General features: G+C 38.0%; 1 protein-coding gene across 1 annotated transcript; it reads right to left on the minus strand.

Annotated features, from left to right (window-relative positions):
* Positions 1–3,907: 3,907 nt before the first annotated feature.
* On the minus strand, positions 3,908–25,241 carry LOC140245392 (uncharacterized). The gene is made up of 17 exons (XM_072324968.1): positions 25,134–25,241; positions 23,997–24,053; positions 23,114–23,166; positions 22,599–22,803; positions 21,755–21,940; positions 20,451–20,648; positions 19,829–20,026; positions 19,280–19,477; positions 18,483–18,614; positions 17,122–17,216; positions 13,902–13,944; positions 11,116–11,201; positions 10,201–10,368; positions 7,075–7,291; positions 5,937–6,182; positions 5,055–5,164; positions 3,908–4,202 (listed from the first exon to the last, which is right to left on the minus strand). Exons 1-17 carry the CDS (start codon positions 25,171–25,173, stop codon positions 3,996–3,998), a joined length of 2,439 nt encoding a protein of 812 aa, XP_072181069.1. The 5' UTR covers positions 25,174–25,241; the 3' UTR covers positions 3,908–3,995.
* Positions 25,242–25,627: the final 386 nt, after the last annotated feature.

The following is a 25,627-nucleotide window of genomic DNA, read 5'->3' on the forward strand; positions in this document are numbered from 1 at the left end:
GTGTAAGCCTCAAATTTCACAGGCTCAAAAGCAAATGTAGTGATGTGCATTAAAAACGGAGTCGGCATTATAACATTGAACTGAATTTCTCCTTCATTTGGTATTCAATGTCCTCAATCAGTGCATAGTATCGACTGTGTCGCTTGCGATACCTGAAACCGGGGTTGGGAAAGTCATTATTGTGTAATCAGATGGCACCTCCAAGATGTCCATCCGGTCTTGCCAGTACCACGGCCGTGCTCCATGAACATGACTGAGACTAAAGATCCTAAACAGGATATTCGGAGTGTTTACAATCCATCCGGTCTTCCCATCTTGCTGTAAGAAAAAAAAATAGAGTAAAAATGATATTAAAGTTAACTTGCCATGCAGTCGAGCAATGTACGCACAAAATGAACGTCTCTGATCAAAATTATAAAATCAACATTGTTTTTAGATTGCGCAAATTACCTAGAACAATATATGTATACGAGGGCCATCTACTGTGGAACAATGAAAGATCTGTACTCCCAATTGTAGTAGTTGAAAAGATGTAAAACGTCCCGTATAACGTCCCTGACGTAAACATCTTTGCTTATCAGTACTTAATGGGTTTGATTTTTACAAAATATTAGCATTATATTCGGATTGAGGAACCTATGTGCTACAAACGTAGGCAGCAATTCGCCATGATGAGTCATTAATATTGGTTTGAGAACAGATCTTATTTGTTCAGAGAACGCCCCTGACCTAAACCTGTTTTTCTTAAATTTCTGCTTCTCTCACACACACAAAAAATACGTAATTTAAACTACATTATAATTATAGACTACTGACCTATTACTAGTCACAAAACACAGTTTCTGTCCAGGCAATGTGTTTACACTTGCTCAATCAACAGAAAACCTTACATTTGAAACTCTTCTACATATTATCAACATCTTTCAGGAAGCTTCATTTTTCTTAATATCATAACACGCCCGTGTAAACTTTGTTCTTCTTGTTCCTAGAATACTAACCGCACCCATCCAGACCTAATTTTACTTTAATGTTCTCATAATTTGTAGAATGGATGTCTTTATTTCATGAAACAGTAATTATCAGAGACGTTTTTCATTTTGCTCAGAGACGTGCGGTCTTTGATTTTCATGTAGAATCTTACATATTTACTGTCTATCCTTCTTTAATTTATTTCTAATCCAAAGATTAAAATACATAATTTCACAGATGATACTAATTGGCAAATCTACGGAATGATAACTCTTATAAATCGGCACAAACACCAGGAAAGTTTTTGTTATTACTCATATTTTCAGGATTTGTGGGCAATTCCGTTGTTGAATTATGCCGACTCGATTCCAGGATGGCGCGTCAGTGCGTAATATAAGCGCGCAAATAAAGTATCAAGCAGTGTGTAAGTGTCAGATAAGGGAATATCCCTTCAGAGATTTTCAATCAGAGACATTCGCTTTGATCAGAGACGTTTGCCAAATTGGATTTTCAACCAGAACTCATTTTTATGGACAGTACTATGTTGCTCTTGTTGCCAATCATCATAATCGCCTGGCTCACACTGACGTACTGATCACCAGTTTTTATCTCAAGCATAATCAACTTTCATTAATGACACCATTAACCAATCGAACATCTCTGATGATTATTCAGTATAATTTTCTTTAATGAGCCACCACGCGATTATTTTATACAGCTCACTCACAAATTTTGATGGAATGGTAGTATGGATAAGACGCTAAATAAATATGGCCTTACATGTTTTCATATTCATCCTGAAGTTTTTGCGTCAAGGAAAAGATAATTCATTCAGAGACGTTCTTTTTTAGACATGAGTGAATTCAAAAGTTCCTGATAAGATAAATAATAAACACGTTCATGGCAGAAGTACTTGATTAAATAGTTGGAGTATGTGGGCTTACTCACAAGGAAAAACAAAGCTGTAGAATTGGATAAGAACAAAAAACGTCTGATTCTGGGATTTTTTCATAAAATATGTATTTTTGTCAATTTTTTCAGCTTTAAGGCATTATTTTTTAAGGAAATGCGGTAACAACAATACAAAGTGTATATTTTCTGAAAGGCACATTCCTCCCCTACCAAATGATACCTAAAACTATGAAAAACACCCACAGGTGACAATTTCACAAGGGTTTGAATATCGCAATGCCCGAAAATGGCCAATTGTACATCGTTCAACGTTTTCACCCATATATATATAGCCAGTAGAAAAGTACGTATACGTATAAAGTGCAATACTTTGTGCATTCAGCTCACAATGAAAGAGATAGAATTACTTTATCATATTTTAATCCCATTTACAGGTACACTAACATGGATTAGCGATAATGACACGAGGAAAACAGAGAGGAACTCAGTGCAGTATACTTTCATGCAAATTCTAGCAACTATGTGCGCTAACCAGTCAATGTAATCATTATAATGAAATTCGTGAAACATCAATTCAAGTCAGTCTACCGTATTCGAGTGTCATTATTCTTTTCAGACTTCTTGCATCTTATTTGTTGCTTTTTATAAAATTCAAATACACTGCTCGCCATTCATGGAAACAAATGAAGAAAGAATCACTCTTTAAACAAAAATCATTCGAGGAAATTAGCTGTTCAAGTAAAGTTTTGTTTCATTTTTCCTTTTCAGTTAACGAAAAATATCGTCGGTTATCCATCTGCCAAACATTCAAGTTCTTTACTACCTTTTATAACTGCTTGTTTTTAGTGATATCATGCAAACCTTTGAAAATGATGGTAATGCATATACTTGCCAGCTTTGCACTCTGGCATACCATATCTAAGACCTGAAAGTATCTCTAAAGACACACACACACACACACACACACACACACACACAATGTTGGACATCATAATTCACCTCAAAATCGTTTGACAGACAATAGAAACACATACGAGACCCTACGATCACAGTCATGCGGAAAATCACGAAGTACACATGCACCACCACAATGTCTGAAAGGGGAATTCCAGTGCAGCTGAAAAATTTAGTCTGAAAAGAAGGTGTAATCTTTTTTTCACTGTAGCGAAACAGTGGAAATTTGATCAAAATGGGATGAAAAATAAGGAAGTTATGACATTTTATTGTTTCGCTAATTTTTCAGGATAAATTTCTTGAACAGTCAATATGAATATGCAAATAGTGAAATGATGACGATATCTTCCCCTCACAACTTGCCATGTAGGTTGTACATAAAGTGTCGAAATTTTCATTCTTGTTTTCATTCAAACACATTTACGTCCGAGTCTCAAATACCACATTTCACTGATCAGTATTATGAAGTTATTTAATCAGGAGTGATTATCATGTTTTACAGTTTGATAACAGAAACATTGAATTTTCGTCGGTTTTTTTTTTCCTGTTCATCATCAATAGAGAATTGTGAGGTGATGACAGCATCATGGCAGCTCAATCATTTACATATTCGTATCAACTGTACAAGAACTGCGCGGCAGAAATGAGCGAAACTTCACAATTTCATAACTTTCCTAATTTTTACCCGATTTCGCTCGAATTTTCACTGTTGTACGCGTAAGGTTTTACTCTTCCTTATCAGACAGACTTATAACTGGAGTGGAATTCCTCTTTCAAACGGGAATGAACCAAGATATATGTGGATTGAGGGAATTACAGCAATATAAGAAGAACAAATCAGCATCACAGGGCGGGGGGGGGGGGAGGATTAGCCCTCCCCCATTTCTTTTTTTTTTTTGCACCATACATAAGCAGCTTTTGTTTTTGTTTGGAAGGCCTTTTTTTCTGATTTTCAGCTGAAGCAACCCGGAAGTGGCGCCATAAGTTGCGCTGGAGGCATCTTTTTTTTTTTTTTTCAGCAGAAGAATCCCGGATTTGCCCCCTCCCCCCCCCCCCACTTGAAAACGTGGCGTCGGCGGTGAGTGATGCTTGATGAAAAATAGTCAGTGCAGGACGAGGAAATAAAGAGAATTCCACAAGCTTCTCAGCTCTCTCAGACTCTATATCAATCTTGTTTGACTTGTCTGTCTTCTTGGAGCGTTGTTATTCCTTTCAACCGGCATGTGTCTCCGTAAGGGTGGGTACTTAGGCAAGAAGTAGATTTTTTTCTCGATCCCTTGCTTGATTGCCTGAGGTGTTTGATACGTGACGTGCTTGTACCCCTTGTATTCGATCTCTCCCTTTAACTTCTTTACACGCCTCGCCACCTAAAAAAGAGGACAAGGCAATATTGATTCCTCTTTTAAAATAGTAAACTTTAGATGATAAACAGTCAAGCCAAATTGTCTTCCAATTTTGCCGACCCATTGAAAAGCGACAAAGTACATATTGCAAGAGAATCAGGATTATTTAAACCACCTTGGACATATGGATAAGTAGGATAACACTGTATTGATACTTTAGATTATACTATGCATTGTAAGAATCAGAAACCTCTGATATCAGAACATGTATGTTTGGACTTTCACAGTTGAACGAATCGGTATAAATATTCTGAGCTGTAACATCTGAGTTTTCATCAGTGTGGGCTGGTAACGAGTCATATTCACTATACTGAAAATCTTCGTTAAAACACTTTTCCAGATTGTCTTGTCTCCCATAACAGACACGAGCATTAATTATTTGATATCCTGGTCACACAGCTCTTGATTTTAGAGCTAGGAAAATGCTTTTGTTAAATGTACATAGCATTGCATAATTTTCATTAGCAGTATTTTCGCTTTTGCCTTTGGTAAAGAGCTGCCTTTTATACAGGCTTTTTTTTTCAGTGGCCTTGGTTTTTTATTTGGTTTTGCAAATTGATTAATTTACTTTATTGATCTCTGAGGCTACCGCAGTATATAGGTGTTGCGGTAGCGCCCTCCGGGCGCCATACCACATACTGAATAGATGCAAACGATTTCCGTTTGCTAACGTGCGCGGCACCCTTTATTTCTCACTCTCAAGAAATGCAATCAACTCCCAATTCAGTGCAGTATACCGAAATGTTATAATTCCTACAGAATTTAATACTAAAGAGATTGATCCTGAAACAAAGAAACAAAAATTGATCCCCTTACCTTGGTCATTATTGTGTCGAGGTCGTACAGATGGGATCCCGTAATGAGTTCTTCACACAAAGCTTGGATGAACCACGAACCATTGACTCGGTCTCTGATCGCAAAGTAGCCTTTGATAAGAGAACAGGGGAAATGCAGGGAGGAAATCAAAAGCTATTATTGTTACTTTCGCTTCACTATTGCCTCTCTGTTAGACTACAATATCTCCCTTTGAGGAATATCTCATTTCAATATTGCCATGGGAACTATTATTATGTTTTTGTTGTTTTTTGTGTTTGTGTTTGTGATGTCATGTATTTTGTAAGACAGCTCACCACAAGCTCTGCTTTTTTGAGGTTCTGCCTTCCTGTACAATAATTTCATGCATGTGATTTCCTACATGAAAAAGATGGAAATGAAAAAAATGTTTCACAAACTATTAACAAATTAAAGCATTTTCTTTCTTTTTTTCTGTTTTTATCTACCCTTCATGTAGTAGCGCTTTCATTTGATTTAAGTTTCATTTCGATCTTTATTTTATTTCCATCGTTTACCGTTTGTCCAGCAGGTGAATGATGGTAAAATGTGTTTATAAATATCAAGCGGACTAGATTTTGCATATAGGCGTGTGCGGCATCTCTCCATGCCATTTCGTGCAATCACAACAACGGTAACTGTTACTGTATTACTGCATTACGTTTTACGTATTCGTCAAAGATTAATGAATTTCTTACTTCTCTCACGCCTGATTCTGACAGATAGAATACCGTCTGTTTTTATAAAAAATAGTTAAAAATGTCATTCGTTGAAAGCCGATATCAGAAGTATAAGGTTTGTCATTTTTCTTTTTTTCTTTTTTTTGGTGCGGGGGGGGGGGGGTCAGCTATCTATGGTGAGCTATACCTTCTGAGGTTGCATGAGCGATGTACATGTCGGCATTATCGGGAACACCGTCCGTTTCGAGTGCTGGCAAGCGATCCGTTGCCGTACTTCCGGTACTCAGGGTTTGTAGTTCACTGTCTCTCGCTGGATCGATGCCTTCCGTATCCTGCGCAAGTGCGTTGAGGATGCCCGAGGCGTTCTCCACGTCAGGTGACGTTGATACGACTGACATGGGCCGGTCGTCGGTGGCGCTCGTTGTTAGTTTGTCTATTGTTTTGGGGTAGGAACATTTTTTTTTTTTCACACAGTGAATGACTGAGAAAAACAAACAACCTACATTATGTTCTCCTTGCATGATAACGAGATTCACACAACCTTATAGGCCTACACTTATCAATATGTGAAAACAAGTTACCTAAATTCCAACTAGACGGTTTTGTTGGGGGGGGGGGGGGTAGAAAAGGAGACAAAGTATAGGCCATGATAAAATCAAAGTCAGTCGAAATGGGCAATGGATTATTTAAAAAGTGGTTTATTGATTATAATACAGATGTTATATTGGATGGCCATAATTTTTTTTTTTTTAATTGTCTACCTTTTTTTTTTGTTCTGTAGAACAGGAATGTTCTGAAACAGACTTAAGAGGAAAGTATAGATAAGAACGGACGGCCCCTTAACTTGCCAGGTACCCATTTTTACACCTGGGTCGAGAGGGACATTGTGGGTAAAATCATCTTGTCCAAGGGGGTAAGCACCTTGCGGGAATCGAACTCGTCTCCTCCGATTGGGAATCGGGAGTCTTAGCCATTATATGCCACAGCGCCCCCCCCCCCCCCGAATTTACAATATACTTTCCTTTTGGTTGATCATAGTTATTTTCATGTTAGAGCTCTTTTTATCTTTTAAATCTCCACCGCGTTCATAATGCTATTTAGTGTATTGTATAGGCCCAGCGGAGTCAACCAACTTCTCGATAAAAATGAAAGCAGGGCGAAAGAATGGTTATCTAGATTTGACGAGATGCGAACGCCGATTAGCAGTGCCACCTCGTGGAAAGGTTCGCATGTGCACACCTGCTCTGAGAGACGCCAGTTCATTCGGCGGCAGATGTTACCCGATATCGCGTTCGGGACAGGTCAAGGTGGTAAATAGTTCTTACTTCCTCTGCATGCTTGGAAGAAGAAGATCTTGGGTTTCCCGATGAGGGCGGGACAGTTCTTTCCCGAGAACATCTCTTTGATATCCTCCACAGAGATGACGACACCGTCGCTGCCGTAGATCCCTTCCTGTACCCCATGACTCATGAAGACCAGTACCACTGATGTGTGAATCTTCCGGATGGCTGTTTTGACCTCAGCCAGAGCTCCTAGTATCTCCTTCGTTAAAAAAGAAGCATCCAAATACAAATCGTGACTATAACACATTGGGTGATGCGTGAAAGAACCACAAGCATGGATGCTTTTCTGTAATGCACTAATGAAAATTTCTTATATCTAACATATATTTACTTATCTATCTCTAGATTTATATCTTGTAAACGATTAAAAAATATTTCATGACAGATCATTCATGCCCCCGTCACACTAGAGACGGAATGAACCGGAATGCCGTTGGAATGAAAATTCTTCCTGCATTCCCGCATATTCGAAGTGCATTCTGAAAATTCTGACGCCATTCTGAGTGCGTTCCAAACATTCGGGTCCATGCTTGTGGCCAGCCGGAATAATTTACCCATGCTTAAAAAATTCGAGGAGCATTCGAAGTTGAGAAATATCGATCTGCATTCGAAGTGTATGCTAATTGGACTCTGATTGCATTCTAAACATTTGAAACAATCTGACCTCATTTGAGGGAGAATCGGAACGGTGTTGCACCTCAAATTCTGCCAAAATATCTCAAGTTCTAATGCTCAAATGCTCATACAATTACCCCGAGTTAAATACTGGTTAGTGAAAAGGTTAGAGTAAAGATTGGAGTTAGGGTTAGGTGTGAAGTTATAGTTTGGGTAAGGGTTAGGATTAGGAGTAGGGTTAGTGTCACGGGAAGGGCCTGGGGTAATTGCCCAGGGGGTAATTGGCGTAGACACTCTCTTTCAAGGACCCCGTTTACAGTGCGGGGCTCGGCGGCCGAGCCCGCCTTCATTTCAGTGTAAACGCGCAAAAGGCCAAATGCGGGGCCAAAATTGGCCGCGCATTTGGCCACGCTCTGGAGATGGTTTCGGCCGCGGCCGAGCCCGGCCTTTTCTCAGTGTAAACGCAAACAGGGCCAAATGCGAGGCCAATTTTAGTCTGGCTTCCAAACCCTCTGCCCGTACTATTTCGCTATTCAGGATATTAACCCCCTCAACGTCGAAAACTAGTATAGTTTAAGGAGGTTTTGTCCTGCAAAGGATTTTTCCTTCGGCAAAGGCCTTTGCCCGAACGGCGACTTCGTCGCCACGGAATTAGTTGGCAAAGGGTCTGAAAACCAGACTATACCAAATTCCGTTTGTTTACAAGCAGAGCGCCACTACGACAAAATATTGAAAGGTTTGAATTAAAAGCGCTGCCGAGCCCGCGGCAGCCCGGCAGTGTAAACGGACAAAATTGCGGGGCTCGGCCCCGAAATTGAGGCTGGGCTCGGCCGCGGCTCGGCCCAGCCCCGCACTGTAAACGGGGTCTAGGAGGTCTTGTTGGAGGACAGCAATCTGTAGCAAAGCAACGGCCGAGACCACCTCCTGAGCGTGGCCAAATGCGCGGCCAATTTTGGCCCCGCATTTGGCCTTTTGCGCGTGTACACTGAAATGAAGGTGTGCTCGGCCGCGGCTCGGCCGCGGCCGAGCCTCGCATTGTAAACGGGGTCATAGTCCAAGGATGATCGCGTTGAGACGGGTGAAAATCACCATTTTATACGCTATCGGAGACCATTTCAGCGGCATTCTTGACACACACGGTACATTCGTGTTGCATTCTAAGTACATTCTAAATGTGTTCTAACTTTTCGGGCTGCATTCTGTCTGAATTCGTGAACATTCAAAGTATATTCGGTAGCCATTCCGGGAACGTTCTGACCGCATTCGAAATTTGTTCGTACTGCATTCGAGGCGCTTTCCAACCATCAGACTTCGGGCAGCAATCGAACCGCGCTCGTGCGGCATTCGAAGTGCTTTCTAAAAATTATGACCGCATTCTAACAGCATAAGGAATATTCCTACAGAGTTCCAAGTACATTCGAGCAGCATTCGAGAGCTAATTCATTCGGAATGTGCAAGAATGATTCGAGAAGGGTTCGAAGTGCATTTCAAGTATTCGAACAGCATTCCCTACCAAGCTGTTAGAATTTGAATTTTTCTCCCGAATGTGCAATGGCGCGAATTTTGAAAATCCTTAATTCCGGCTGGTTCTGCTTGATTCGTACTGATTCAGAATTAGCGTGACGGGGGCATCAATCAGAAGAACTTCTTGTGAGTGGCGTGGCATGGTAATAACATTGCATATGGCAAAATTAACAGTTGATACAAAATGTGCTCGGAACAAACCTAAAAGCAGAGAGAAGGGAAGAAAGGACAAATTTGACAATCATGGATAGAAAAAGTACGTCGTCATGATTGCAAAGCATTCTTCATCTCAATGTTTTCTATCAAACCAGCGAATATAAAGCCATAGACTTTGCTTCCGGCACTTTTGGTTGGCAGCAACAATAAGTTCCCTTGTAATAAGAAGATATTTAAAAGCAAATTACTCAATCAGATAACAAGCTCAATTTACAGCTCAACAAAAAGAAAATGCAAAATCAAGAGTAATAACTAAATATATATCTTTGTTGTCATTGATGTTTGAAAATAAAAATGAGAAATATTGCAGCGTGTAGCCATAATCTAAAGCTCACATAAAAATTGAAGAAAAGGACGACGCGCTGGTGATATTTCCAGTAATTAATAATTAGGCTGACAACTCATAGGAATCGAATGCAATGAAAATTGAGATACGTGATAATGATTATTGATTAACATGGAAACTGCCAGAAAATTTCTTATAAAACCCTTAAAATGAAACCCCACCATCAGCCCAATTTAGGGACAAAAAAGATTACAATACAGTCATTTGGATAAGAGCAAGAAAAAAAAAAAAACAACCGAAAAATAAGATAAGACCAAACAACAACAACATTGAAACAAAAACCAACCAACCAACCAACAAACAAATTAATCAAAACAGGGGACGTGTGGTTACAGCATGCACCTTGAACAAGTTAGCCTCCTACTTTCTCACAATAAACATGACACCATGGAGCTACACGAACTAACCTGTGCGGTCAAATTTTGTTTGACAACAGGAGTGTAGCCGATCTCGTTGAAAACGTGCGTCACATTGATGACGTCGATTTCTGACCCTTTCCTGACCCCTCTGTCCACGTAGTTGTTGTTGTTGAGAACGAATACAATTCCTTTATTCCTCAGGCTCATGCAGTAACACTTCAAGAAAAAAAAATCAAATAAAATAACTTGTTATATTACAATTATATATGCATATGATTAGTGAAATAGATGATGTCCAGCAAGGAGAGTATCCGTTAACAATGACAGCTCATGTGGAGTCCCCATATATCTATTTATTAACAGAAAGAAAAAAAAGCCCTCTTTGTAGGACTGTCTTCACATGACTTTGAGTGTTTGATTGCCTCCTCCCTTACAGTCAATAAGTAACGAAATGACAGAAAAGATACCTTCTGCGCTTGCAATGTACCAGATCTGGTTTGCGTATCGAATGGTTGTGAAATTGCATTCAAATCACAACTTGTTCTAACAAAGCCCAAATATCTCTTGCAACATTTTCTTTTAAACCTTCCGCATATATCTACGTCACCTCCACACGCAATTCAACAAATTATATCGAGCATGTAACTTTATCATGAGCAACTATCTCACGCTACTCAATACGAACTACATTGTTCTCATTTCAGAGGAATGTACAGTATATACCATCAAAATGGAGTTTCCTACTTTCGTGTCGGATTTTTAATACATATACGATAAACGCTTAGATTACCTATAATGAATCTGTAGCGATCAATGTCTCAGTGTTTCGAACCATTTACTTTTCTATCACTTATTGGGTTAACTGTACGATAGACCAATGTCACAATCAAACGAACAAACACACACACACACATGAACTCGCAAACCGTGATCGCACTGATGATCCAGGACTTCCATAGTTACCTCACTAGGATCGAGCTGCTCCCTGGTGGGCGCGGCTGGAGTCACGTGTTCATGCTTGTAGTATCCGTCAACGTCTGGAGAGATGTCTTTATACGAGGATCATACACAAGTTATGTACAAGATTTTATAACCCTGCCTTATACATGGCATTATACACCATTATATAGGATTATACGAACTGACCACGTTCAAGCACCTCCCCATTGACTCACAACAGAGGTCATATTAACACAACAATTAAAAAAACATGCTTCGAAAGGGATTTACAAACGATTGATAGTGAAAATTGCAACGTGTTTAAAACATTGGAAAGTTAATACACGCAACCGTTGTAACATAAATCTTGAGTCTTTTGGGAGTCACATTTTCCTTTTATATCGTAATACACTGGTACCCTCTGCTATGATATCTTTTAAAATAGTGAATCAATCTAAATAAACATTCAGGGTATGAAACTGTAACTCACTGCCCACATCTTACAGAAAACCCCATTCGATTTGCTTCAGTAGTCAAAGAGAAATGAGGAATTTTGTAGAGGATGTCAAGAATCTCTTCCCTCCAAGTTCTGTCCACTGTATTCACACGCAAGAGCATCGAAGTGCTAAACTTGGAAGAATCAGACTCATGACATGCTTTACAACAATTCACATTATTCTGTGACCGCTTAACCAAATCGAATGGGGTTTTCTGCAAGATAGGGCTAAGATGTTATATTTTAAGACCCTGAAGTAGCATTTAGACAGTTTAATCATATTGGGTGTTATCAATGCGAAAATCTGATTGTATTTTTTTTTACATACTGTATATTTTCCATCAACGCTGCGAGTTTCGGGGAAATATAACTCCCGCGGGGCTGTTGAGTGTTATATCACACCTCTTAAAAGGCAATTTGTATGATGAGAAGGCATACATTTTACTATAACATCTCTCTTTTTTTTTCTCCACAGGGGAAGGGTGCACGTCACGAGACCGACACCCACGAGTCATACAGCCCACAAGTCATGCAGCTCACAAGTCATACAGCCCACGAGTCATACAGCTCACAAGTCATACAGCCCACGAGTTCGACACTGAGTAAATAAAGCCCACGAGTTCGACATCAAGTAAAATAAGCCCACGAGTTATACAGCCCATGAGTTCGACACTACGCACAAAAGGCTCACGAGACCGACACTAGGCAAAAGAAGCCCACGAGACCGACACTAGGCAAAAGAGGCTCACGAGACCGACACTATAAGCAAAGAAGGACACGAGACCGACAGGATGAACAGCGCCACCTGCAGACCAATTAATTGTATAGGGTGTTCAGATAATGGCATAAGGAAGATATAAGAGATGGAAAAGGAGAGTTGCTAAGGTTTTACCCCGTCAATTGCCCGCCTTCACCCCTGGACGGTTCAAGATCTTTTATTGTGTTTGCGTATGTGAGTGTTTGTGAAAAAAATAAAAGAAAATTCAGTAAAAGTGCAGAAGATGTTTCAACATTAAATTCGAAAATGCCAAAACACGTTCGTTTCCCCTTCTGCAAAGCCCATACCGGTATACACCTACTTTGAAAAAAAAATAATAACATGATGTGGACATTCATATCAACCAACTAGAAAAATACCCAGGTATGAAATGAAGTTCACTACAAGAAAGTTATTCACAAAATGGTCAATGTTGCAGTGCACACCTGTTTTACATGATGTGGGGGGGGGGGGGGTAGTCATCTGCGAAGGTGTTGATTCAGTATAAAGTCACAGAAAATAATGTAATCGTCTATTATGGTAGCGTTAAGTATTCGGAAACAGAAGATGCATCCATGGAAACAACTATTCTATTTCATGAAAAAACGTACCGTTTTGAGAATAATTCTAGAAAAACAAGCTACAAATCGAGGTGAATCACTGCGATATAAAACGTTTTCATCCGTTGAATTTCATACATTATAGTTACAGAGAAATCACAAATGTATTACCCTAAGCAGGGGGATATAAGCAGGCGGATAGGATATCTGATAAGGCCTACTTAACTTGTAAAGCGAGAAAGAAAAGGGTGAATAAAAAAACCCTTAGATCCTGTCCAGATCCTGTTCAGTTACTTACAGTCTCTCGCTCGACAGCGTGACGAAATTGCACCCGCCAGTAAGTAATTTCCCCTTAATGGAACACCCTGTACAGGTACATATTTGTAATTGACATGTAGATGGCGCTGTTCATCCTGTCAGACTCGTGAGCCTTCTTTGCCTGGTGTCGGTCTTGTGGGCTCTCTTTGCCTAGTGTCGGTCTCATGAGCCTCTTTTGCGTACTGTCGGTCTCGTGAGCCTTTATTGTGTAGTGTCGGTCTCGTGGGCTTTGTTTGTTTAGTGTCGGTCTCGTAAGCCTTTTGTGTGTAGTGTCGAACTCATGGGCTGTATGACTCGTGAGCCGTATAACTCATGGACCTATTTTTGATGTCGGTCTCGTGGACCGTATGACTCGTGGGTGTGGGTCTCGTGGGATGACCCCATATTTGAGGCCCCCCCCTTTTTTTAATGGGTTACTGTGGTCATGACGCTTCACGACTATTCCAAAGTAGGCTCAGATGGCGTGGTATCTGTGCCTACACGACTGTGCCATTTACCGTCCAATTCGGTGGATTCCAAATACGGTGCGCCACCTATCGGTTGTAGCCGACAGGCCGATTTTCAACTTTGACGGTGTTTTGTATTGAAATGTTAAAAAAATGGAGAAAAATCAAATCCAGCCAAGAGTGTTGAATATAGCTATCAAACTGAAATATTGATGGAGACAGAATATACTCACTTGTTAAGGCACATTCTTGGGAGTTATCCAGCGGTTGGTAATCCTTCAAAAAATGGTACAAAATAATGTCATTACAAAATTTGCAGTTCACTTTCACCATCTGCAACCTGATCCTTATGTAGTTAGACTCCACAGGGCTCGGAGGCTGTCCATAACATCAGAGCTGTGCTGTGGAAGGTCAATAGCAAGGGCAAAGCCCTCTTGGTGCCATTTTGTACACTGTCATCTGCCCACTATAAAATTTTAGTCAAAGACATAATTATGCAGATGTGTTTGAAATATCTCTCATTCGATGCAAAAAAAGAGGGAAGATTTACATATCCTTCAGTGTGCAAGTGCCCAGTCATATTTTATAAAATCACACTCTGAGTCGTTTTGAGGCATAATAAGAGTAACAAATCAGCCCTAATTCTAAGCTATTCAAACTCTGTCTGTATACTTGGTTGTTAGAAAGATTATCACCACATCATGATTGTACAATGAGGAAACCATTGAACTCTCGAATGATAACTTTGTATCTGACTCGATAACCCTCTGTTATACGATTTAAAGGCATGATACAGTTTTGGTTGAGATGGGACTTCAGGTTTCCACTTTTTGTGTAATAAAGAGAAATCTCTTATTAAATATGAAAGAGGAGACACTTCTAAGAGGAAATCAATGTTTATCTGATGAAAATTGACTTTGAAATGGCTGAGACATTCAAAAACAAAGATGCCCTAATAAAAGGTGGAACCTACCTTTTATTAGGACCACTTTGTTTTACTTTGTTTTTGGATATCTCAGCCATTTCAAAATCGATTTTCCTCTAATAAACTTTGAACTCCTCTTAAAATTGTATGCTTTTTATTACTTTTATGAGTGATTTCTAATTATCTCGCAAAAATTGAAACCTGAATCCACAATCTCAACCGAAACCAAACCATTCCTTTAAGGTGTCAGGCTCCGTTTACGAAACAAATACAATGACAAAAGCAACACAGGGAACCAGACGCAATTAATTTCTGCTTTTAAGCACCATAAATATCTTCAGGATCGTAAAAAGGTGGTGAATTAGATCAATCATCCTATTTTAAAGTCCAAAGTTTGTGTTGCCGTTATCTTACGTAAGGTAGCGAACAAGGTTTTGATGTTATGATCGAATGCCGAACTGCTTCTACCATCTTTTGAATAATGACCTTGATTAAGACTGACAAAACAAAAATGTTCTTTGTAAAAGCCGGGGAAACAAAAGCTGGAAGACAGTCGTAAAATCAGTTAAATAAGAGTCTTTATTACGCGGACTTTGGTCTGTTAAAAATTCATGACGTCGATATGTAAAGTAAACTAGGGAATATACATTATATCTATATGAATTCCCCTTTCTATTTCCTTTATGATTATCCTCGTTCATATCTCTCCTTCTCTATCCCTCTCCCTCTCTCTCTTTCCTTATACATGCATTTCTTCCATAATGATTTGACTGGATACTTAAAGAGTATGTATTAATATCGTCTAGAGCATTTGGCATACGTTTCGAAACTAGTTTCTTGCGGAAAGCACATATTACTGCATGGTTATAATAATAGGTGTGTAAGGTGTTAAGGTGTGAAAGGTCACGGGAGGCGCTATGTCCTTAGAATCCTGATACGAAATTTTATTTTTTTCCAAACGATAAGCAAAAAGCTGCACTTTCAACATCAATCTTCTCGGAACTTAATATTTCAAGAAATCTTTTTATTATCTTGTACGTAAGATCTCGAAAAATTTACCCGATTCCGTTCGAAACATGACATTAGTAAATGTATCGAAAAGGCACTACCAATTTTTTTTGTTTGTTTGTTTGAATGATGTACATATAGAAGTACTTGCAAGCGTGAGCGGTATCAGTATGTATGTGTGTGTGGGGACGGGGGGGGGGGGGGTGGGTGGGTGGGAGGGGAGTGGTACTTGTGTAATGGTGAATGTGTACTTTATCTCTCCCGGAGTATTTTCTTTTTACTTAAATGGCTTGCGTACGACCTTTTATCTAAGATAGTTTTTAATTAATTTTGTTTTGATATAGTTATGTACTTGTATTTCCAACTTTTTCTATGTCCATGATGTCTGCAAGTAACATGTGCTTTCTTTTATTGCTGTTTTGTATATGTTGTAGGGCCCTTCGCAGTTCCGAGAAAGCAGAAAAGACTACCCTGGTGAAAGAAAATTTTGCTGTGTTTAAAAAAAAAAAATAATTTGAGTGTCTCCCATGAAAATAATTCAAAAGTTGAATTCTACCATATGAATCAAGCCAACCTCTGCTCTAGCAGTGATCACTTCTTTGAGTGGAACTGAATATTATGTTCTCTATAATTCTATTTTTAGATTTATTATTATTATTATTATTATTATTATTATTATTATTATTATTATTATTATTATTATTATTATTTAGATTTTAGACAAACGGGGAAGAGAATCCCCCCCCCCCATCATTACTACAGCACAGCCGAGTGTTTTCTTTTGTTGGGTTGTAATCAAACTTTGCTTTTCTAAAATGCTCGAGTAGACAGGTGCTATCCCCTCAAAACACAAACAAACCAAACCAACACATAAAACAAACCTTGCCGTTCAATGTATTTTCATTTTAATGCGATACTGGGCAAAGTCTAAGTTTGATCAGCTTTGTATTTCTTTCCCGATTCTTTTTTTGATAACGAAACTGTTAGCACAGGAAATGTTTACTGTTCTAAGCTAAGACCCTTCATCCAGCCTTTCTCATCCTATATGTGCAACACTCATTTTGATCGAACGGAAGTGTCTCATTGGACAACGTTTCCTTCGTCGACTGACGTTCCTGAATTCCAACATAATGTTTCATGTAACAAAATCTTTATGAACACCATAACCAACCAATAATTGTTAGGTGAACAGTATATGCATATGAAATATTTCGTGTGTTTATTTTCCTTTCTTCACCCCTGTTTAGCACAGGAAACTATGAACTATGAACAATTTTTACACCTACAACATGACATCACTGATTCGCAAACTATCATGGCAGGCACGTGAAGACATAAAAGTACCATTCTAGAAAGAGAAACAAAGTCAGGTTTATATATATATATATATATATATATATATATATATATATATATATATATATTTGTCAATATGCTAATTTATGTCCCCACAGGCCAAACCCGATGAAACAAAGAAGTTTGCTAAAGGGGAGGGGGTAACTACCCTTTAGTATGCTTACCGTTGGCACGCATGACCTCTTCCTGATGTATATTGCAAGGGGGATAACGAGAAAGACAAGAGACAGAAATGCCAAATATGGCAGCCGTGATTTACCTGAGAAGCAAGGCAGACAGAAATGAGATATCTTATCTATTCACAATAGTCATGTTGACATGTTTCGTGCAGAATAAAATATCTTTAACCGTCCATCATGCTACTACAGCCCCCAACACTTACACACACACAAACACACACACACAACCCATTATTTTGATATGCAGATACTGTTGTCATTACCTTATCGTGTTTCATTCCTAATTCATAGAAACGTATATTATTTACCTGGCAGAGGGCAGCTTCCCTTCATAAACCATAGCTGTTGCAACTGTTGTGTAAGTCGATAAAAACAATTTCTTCATGTCTATTGTATCTTACAACGACTGGCTACTGTTCAAGATCTCATCAAATTTGGGGCAAGATTGATGTGAAAATTTTTCAAACGGACAATTTAATCAGATCACCGAAAACTGAATAATGAATAATCAAGGTGACAAAAAGAAAAATCATACAGGGATCAAAACCAGATCACAATTCTAAGCTCTTAGATTCTTACTTATTTTTTCCTTTACTCCGTTAACGGTCACAGATCTTTGCTAAGTGTTAGAAGTTTGAAAACGTATGTAAACAATTAAACAAATACACGATTATTCAAGCTTTTCTAAACATGACTGCATGATATTGGCAGTATTGGTTTCACAACCATGGCATCAATGTAAGACAGAGCATTGAACCGAATGTTGATATATCACATTAAGCTAAATACAGTGTACCACTTAATGTTGGTTGCAGTAAATGTAGTAGGAACAAACAAACAAATTTATTAAAGGAGGGTTCAAGATTTTTTTTTTTTTTTTTTAAATGATGTCATCACGTTCGCCTCATTTCGGCACCTACCGCAATTAGTAAGTAAGCAACCACATACCTTTTTTTTTTTTCTTTCGAAGTCAATGTAACTTAGCTTTCGGGCATATTGATTCTTTATTCATGTTATATAATTCATTCTGCTTTCTGTTGGAAAAAAAAAATGTTCGATCATGATGGAACTCCTTCCGTTCTAGTTGCTCGATCTAAATCTTCATATGTTTCGTAAATATAGCCCTTCAGTACCACAGAGTGAAGTGTCACTAGGAAAGGAATAAGATCTCAAGCTCCAAAAGCGCAATGATGATAAACATTGCAAGTTACCTCTCCCCTCTCCATGGTCGGTATTTTTTTCTCTCTCTTTTTGAAGAAATTAATCTCAATTCCACAAATTGCAGAGAAATCGTTCGTATATGTAGCTATGCTGAATGAGAAAATAAACATGATGAAATCACAAACCTCGTTGATTGCTATGAACATCGTCATTCTTGTCTGCCCTGTGTGACACAGCGTTGTTGTCCGTGGTTGTAACGTCGGTCACATGTTTTAGTGAGGCACATGAAGTCACGTGGCTGTTGGGGGTCGATGCACCTGGCGGATAATGTATTTTTCCCCGGAGGTAAATAAAATGACCATAAAACACTCTCAAACCTTATCAACAAAGCTATTCATATATTTTCTTTTTAGGGAACCTTTTCATTACAATTATCATAGCATAGTAGCAAAATCTTAACCACTTTCGTTGTTATCACAGTTTGTTACCATTGCCATCATTCTCCCCCTTGTTGTCATTATTATCATCTTTAACAAAATATGAGAGGCAAAGTGGACCTTTTCCTCGCGACGCTTGTGAAGACTGCTGCTAATGTCTCGACAGCCTTATTCCCTATAAGATTTCTCTTGAATCCCTCTTTTCCATATAGAGTTAAAAATATTATTTTATTAGCTTTATATTTGTTTATTCATTGAAATACAAAGTTGATATTACTATAATTGTATCCATGTTTTGTTCAAGCTTATGTTAACCAAATTCCTTGAAATATTCTGTACTAATTTTAGCGTTATACATATTACTTTGTAATTCTTAATTATGGAAATAAATAATTTCAATTTGAATTTGAATTTGAAGACTTGTGAAAACTTCAGCAGATAATGACAAAGTAGGCCTACTGACGACATTACGGCAACGCGCTGGATCTGAATGCCTCAGAAACACGGAACCTGACTCTGCACACATAAAAAAAAACCCGTCTTACTTTTACATGTTGGAAAGGGCGAAGAGAACCTTCCGTCACTCCCGCAAGTTGAGGAGTCACTGCCTAAGAGATGGTACCCTTCTTCGCAGGCGAATTCGCATTTGGTTTCGATGTCGACTCGACAATTGGCAAGGCATTTGCCCCTTAAGACAACGAGGTGGTCTGTGATCCATGAGGAACTTACAAGGCAGGAGTCAACTGTAGATGACAAAAATAAATGGACACAGATAAGCAAGTTCAAGAATAAGACTTAAAGACCATAATGTGTGACAATATACATATACGTATATATATATATATATATATATATATATATATATATACATATATATATATAGTAAACATACATGTATAAATGTATATGTATAGATATATGTATATATATAATGTATATATATATATATATATATATATATAAATATATATATATATGATATATATATATATATATATATATATATATACACACACACACACAGTTCCCTGATCTATCCTATGTGACAATGACTTGCGTATAACTGTGACAATAAAGGCGAAAGCTGTATTTACCGATGCAAGTCGGAAATGGCGATGAAAACGATCCGTCACTACCACAGGTCGACGTGTTGCTTCCCGACAGACGAAATCCGAGGTCGCAGGAAAATTCGCACTGCGCATCGATATCGACTCGGTTACCGGCGAGACAATTCTTCGTTTGGACAACGAGGTGGTCTGTTATCCATGGGGGGTTGACTAGGCAAGAGTCCACTGGATATCGAACGAAGGAAAAGCAGACTAATGAAGACGCAGAATTATTTTGAGACAAGATAAAAGTGTCCACGCGAAAATGGAAGTAAAAAAAAAAAATATTGTGAGACCAATGAGATGACAAAATGAAATCTTAACCCCCCTCCCCAAACCACTACTTTCATTCAGATTTATGCTTTCAAATTTCAAATCAAAATAGAACAAATTAATAGAAGTCCTTCAAAAAGTACCAACGATTACAAATCAGCACTGAAGATCACATGAGACAAGTTGACTAACTATCAAACTATGAATACGCCGGAGCGTATTTGTTGTTGTTGTCGAGCAGAGCCCTATCTCAGTACGACATACAAATCATATAAATGTATTGTCACATTTATCAATAGCACTGTAAGAGTAGTGATTGCAAGCAGGTGTCTATTACCTATGCAAGTTGGAAATGGAGGAGAAAATGTTCCGTCTCGACCGCACGTCGAAACGGCACTGCCTGAAAGCCGGTAGCCGACGTCGCAAGAGAATTCACATCCGATATCGACTTCGACCCGTTGGCCGGCTGCGCAGTTGCCGTTTCTCACAATGAGATGCTCTGTCATCGACGACGTACTCACAACGCAGGAATCAGCTGAGATAAAGGGCGAGTCAACATACGGAAATCATTATGATAGCCATAAAAAAATCCTCTCAGGATTTTTTTTATTCACTGTTCCATTTTCCACATTTGATACAATTTTACACTACATTTGATTTCGAGAGAGAAATACAACACAAAATAGTCAACTTGAGATGGAAATATTAAATATAAAATAAGCAAATATGAACAATGTGTAATGTGATGAATCTAACAAAAAATGACCTTGTAGAATGTAGGGTCAATACGAATGAATTTAGAGTCTAGCACGATATATCAAGGACGAAAATGACGAACCATTCAACAACAAAAAATGTCCATAATGTAATTAAGTTACGTACCGCGCAACGATATGATACAGTGCTCATTATTACACCTGAGGTAAGAAAGCATATCATATCGTAGAAAGGAAGTTACGGAGAGTACATAAATGAGCTAGGTGAATAGTACCTTTGTTTTGGTTTTTCTTGTTTGTTTGTTTGTTTGTTTGTTTGTTTTTTTTTTTTAAAGATTGTAGTGTGTGTTCTTGCGCCTTTGGTTTGTTTTGTCTGGTCTTTGGTAATAGCATATTTAGTGTTTCCATTGAAGGCTATTTTTTCTTTTCCCTCGTTTTCTGTGTATACGATTCTAGAATTATTGGTGTTAACGTGTGTTAGAGACTATAGTCCAAAAAAGGATCAGACGCCTGGTAGTTTTACTATCATTGAATGCTATCAAACTTTTGTTTTGTGATGTCAAAAATGTATTTGTCATATGACCTGTGAAAAAGCACGATGTTTTTCGATCTGATCAATAAAATCCAGAAATACAAAAAAAAAAAAAAAAGAAGAAAGCATATCAGCAATTTCTTAAAACAAATACCCATGCATATGTCTTTTTCAGGGTTGACATGAATGGATTCATGAATCAATAAATGAATTAACGAATAAACTAACAAAATGTAGTATTAATGAAAATCACTGTTGGACTTAAACATGCATTCATTCTCTACTTTGGCATCTCTTCGGTATTTATCCGTTACTACTATTCCATTCCGTAAAAAGGGTACAAGAGCCCATCAAAAAGCATTCCTGCGCATGAATAGAACTGGAAAAGTTTACCTTGGCATGATGGCACTTTGGGTATAAAACTTCCATTGTTACAGCACTGCACTTGCGCACTGCCAACCAACTGGAATCCCGGCGTTCTACACGAAAACGAACACGTCTGGTCACAGCTTATGCTATCGCCCGGCGCACAGGAACTCAGCAAAGGGTAGGAGTAGGTAGGGATGGTGCACGGAATATCTATGTATGGGAAATTAAGAAGAGCGCTTGAACTTTTCTGAAGGCGGGTGCGGATGATATGGAGGGCGACGCGAAACATTCTTTTAATATTGACAGTTGCACTCCAAAAATGTCGTGGAACCATGGAGCATAACAATGAGCTGTTTTTGAGAATCTTTTTAATTTCCTGCATACTTGTTTGTGATTTTAACTTTGCATATGATATTCGTTGTATCGAACGTCGATAATGGGTGAAATATTATTTGCTTTTGTGCATTTTTCATTGTAAGTATGATTTCCATACTGGGCAAACGCGATGAGTTGGGGTTAGACTTTGTGGTGGGGCAGGTTAATTGGTGGGGAATGAAGTGGAGTACATGTATTAGCTTGTGATAATGATATTCATATGTGCATCCATTCTGATATAACGGTGGGGTCAAGGACAATCATGTAACATTTGAATTATTTGTTTCAAATTGTTACGTACTTATTGAGTAAGCACTTATTTGATTCCTGAATATCAGAAATACTGGAACGATTTTTTTTTTTTTACTCATGTACAATTGCATTTAAATAAAATATGTTGTTTTTGCTCTGCTTCTGAGCACAATCCTATAGAATGTAAAAATGCATTTGTACTTACGGGGAAAAAATGCAAATTACTGCAAAGGGTACATACCAGCGAGAATTCCTAGTGACGTCAGATAATCTATCATAGCCAGGCGCAAAGCGTCATTAATTGTTCCGACATGGTAATAATGCTTGATAAGCAGTTTCTTCTGGGTCTCAACGTCAGTCGCTACTCCATCGTAAACCCAGAGTTGATCCAGGCTATGTACTCGGCCCTTCACAATGAAATTGACCTTGCGACAACATATATAAACCTATCCAAGAAAAGAATTAGAAATCAAGTTAACAACAGCCTTGAAAAATAATGAACAACCAAAAAAAAAAAATGATGCATTTAATGTAATGCAACTACCTAACTATCAAGAGTAGCTATCAAGAGTATATTAATTTATATGACCAATTAAATTGACTTAATTTCTTCTTTATAAAGTCTTCATGTAATTGGACCATCAACAAACAAAGAATACGAGTGTACAACCAGTTTATATTTTTCTTTTTCATAACTTACAGTAGAAAAAAAAAAGAGAAGAAAATCAGTGACCTTTTAAGAGAAGATTTACTTACGGTTGCTTTGTGTGGATTCAGTACAAATTTGCCCTCGAAATGAGCTATGGCGTCTGTGTCAGGGAATGAAAAGATAATCATTTTGGAGTTGTTTTCACACTATTAACTACATCTCCCTTTGAGAAAATTGTTGTTCCTTAAAAAAGAAAATACTATCATTTAAATGGATTTGAATTTGATTTCTTTACCAAACCATAGTTTTTACAGAGATTTATTTATCAGAATGAAGCACGCCTGTTGTTTCAACTTTCTCCTTTGTTTCTTTCTCAGCGTTCCCAGCGTCTCTTGATAAAAAATCCATGAATACTTTAACTCCTCAAATAAAATCATTCAAGGAACAGGAATGCAATACATACTTGATTGTCGTCGGACCCTAGGAAGCGTAAAGAGATGAAAAACATACTGAAACAATACCACAGATTTAAGGCCAGATTTAAAACTTCTTTGAGCATAGATATCAGTGGTAAACATCCCAGAGCTAAAGGTAAATTCATTTCTTTTTTACTCATCGTCTTTTCTAGTATTCCTTGAATTTTTACCACACACACACACACACACATTATATATATATATATATATACATATATATATATATATTATATATACATATATTCACTTATTCCATATCTTGCTTGCCGTTTACATTGCCGTCTATATGCTAACAGTACACACTTTCGCCTGACATTTTTACCTTCAGTTTTTTCATCCGTCCTAATGTATACCTTGGAAAAAGAACATGCAGTTAAAGTGCCATATACCAAGGTGAAGGGAATTCATGGAAACGTTCTCCCTGAGAGTAATCACGATGGCTGACTAAACCTTTCCGGACCACCTCGAAGATGAATTATAAAATATGGATAATATGAAGCAAGGGGAATCATACCTGGGTTTGTGTCGTAATCTATAGTCACTCCTGCACCGATCAAGGTCTTCAAACAACCTGGTGATTGTAGGATGCAAGAAACATTTACTTTCCGTATCTCTCTATGAACTATATGTATATTTTTTCATGTGTTCTTTAGCACGTAAGCGTAACCAGTCGGTTGATGACAAGATACTAAAATCTTCATAGGCTTTGCCCAGAACACCAAGGGTTCCCGCATTACGTCAGCGTTTCTGGATTGTGTATGTAATGTTATACATATTTTAGCGTTTTGCATAGTTCTTGTCAATATACTTAAGGAAGTTGTGTGTACGTGCCCTTGCAGGAAATATTCTCACATACATACATTTATATCATACTTATTTTGTCTGATTAAAGCAGGTTGACAACAGGAACAACAACTAAAAGCGAATCCTAGTAGCTTATTCATAACATGAAGTACGATTGTTTATATTCATAAGAGTTTGCAAATGTTTAAAGGAATTCAACTATTATATTTTTCACATCATGTACACATCATAATAATACAGTACCTAATGGTGCATGATCTATCATGCATATACACCTCATTTCATGAATCCTCGTTTCTGATTGGTCAAATGTACAGTCACTAGTTTTCGCTATACTGTCCTGCAATCAGCTAGAGGATTTTTGAACATCCGCGCTTTTGATATTTGTGCATTGTAAAATGTAATTTTAAGTATTTTTTCTGACCGGCAGCACGACAGCTTGATTTCAAACATACATACATTTCAAACATAGATACATTTCAAACATAGATACTTTAGATTAAGTTAGGTGCGGTATATAAAACATATATGGCATGCATCTTCTTGGGTAACTGTAAGAATATCTGCTCTCGATGATTTCTCAACAGTGCTATGCCCCTTGAATTCGTTTCGTCTCGGGGCAAAGCACTGTTGAGAAATGACCTCTGGGCACGCAATTATAACCGTTCCCGTCGAAACAATCGATATTTGTTTACGATTCTCTCGATCTAACGTACACACAATGAAATAGAATCACTGGCAATTCATGTATTTGTGTGGTATAGCGCAATTAAGATCCTGCGTTATTAATGATTATATCATTCGTGAAAACTGATAGAGGCGACATGCAGTACTATCGAACACATACCAATGAGGATGATCATTGAAATAGCCGATGAAGTTTTCATGATTTAAGCGCCCCAGCAGTCAGATCAGAAATTCCTTGCCTCTGGGATGCCCGCATGTGATGTTCCTGAACATCAAAAGTATTTTGATAGACCTGTTTTAAATTTTGTTAATTTCATCTCTGCGTTTTCTCCAAATACGATAACAAAATTTATACAAACTTTATACCGTTTGACCGAGAAAAATTGAACAAAGAAAAGGTTAAGTTTGGAGAAGAACATTGAAAAGTGTTTATCTTACCAAGGTACAACATTTTGAAATGATCTACCAGCCAGAATTAGGAAGAAAACATCAAGGTCAAGTTTTCGTAAAGCTATCGTAGACCTTTTATCAGAGAGTTAACATGCTCGTTGGTATAATTATTGTTAACAAATATTTATCCTATAAATGTAAATACTTTGGTTCTATTAATAGCAGACATTGTGTATGACATGCTTATATTGCAAGTATCAGTAT

Source organism: Diadema setosum, chromosome 22 (assembly GCF_964275005.1).
Source record: "Diadema setosum chromosome 22, eeDiaSeto1, whole genome shotgun sequence".
NCBI lineage: Eukaryota > Metazoa > Echinodermata > Echinoidea > Diadematoida > Diadematidae > Diadema > Diadema setosum.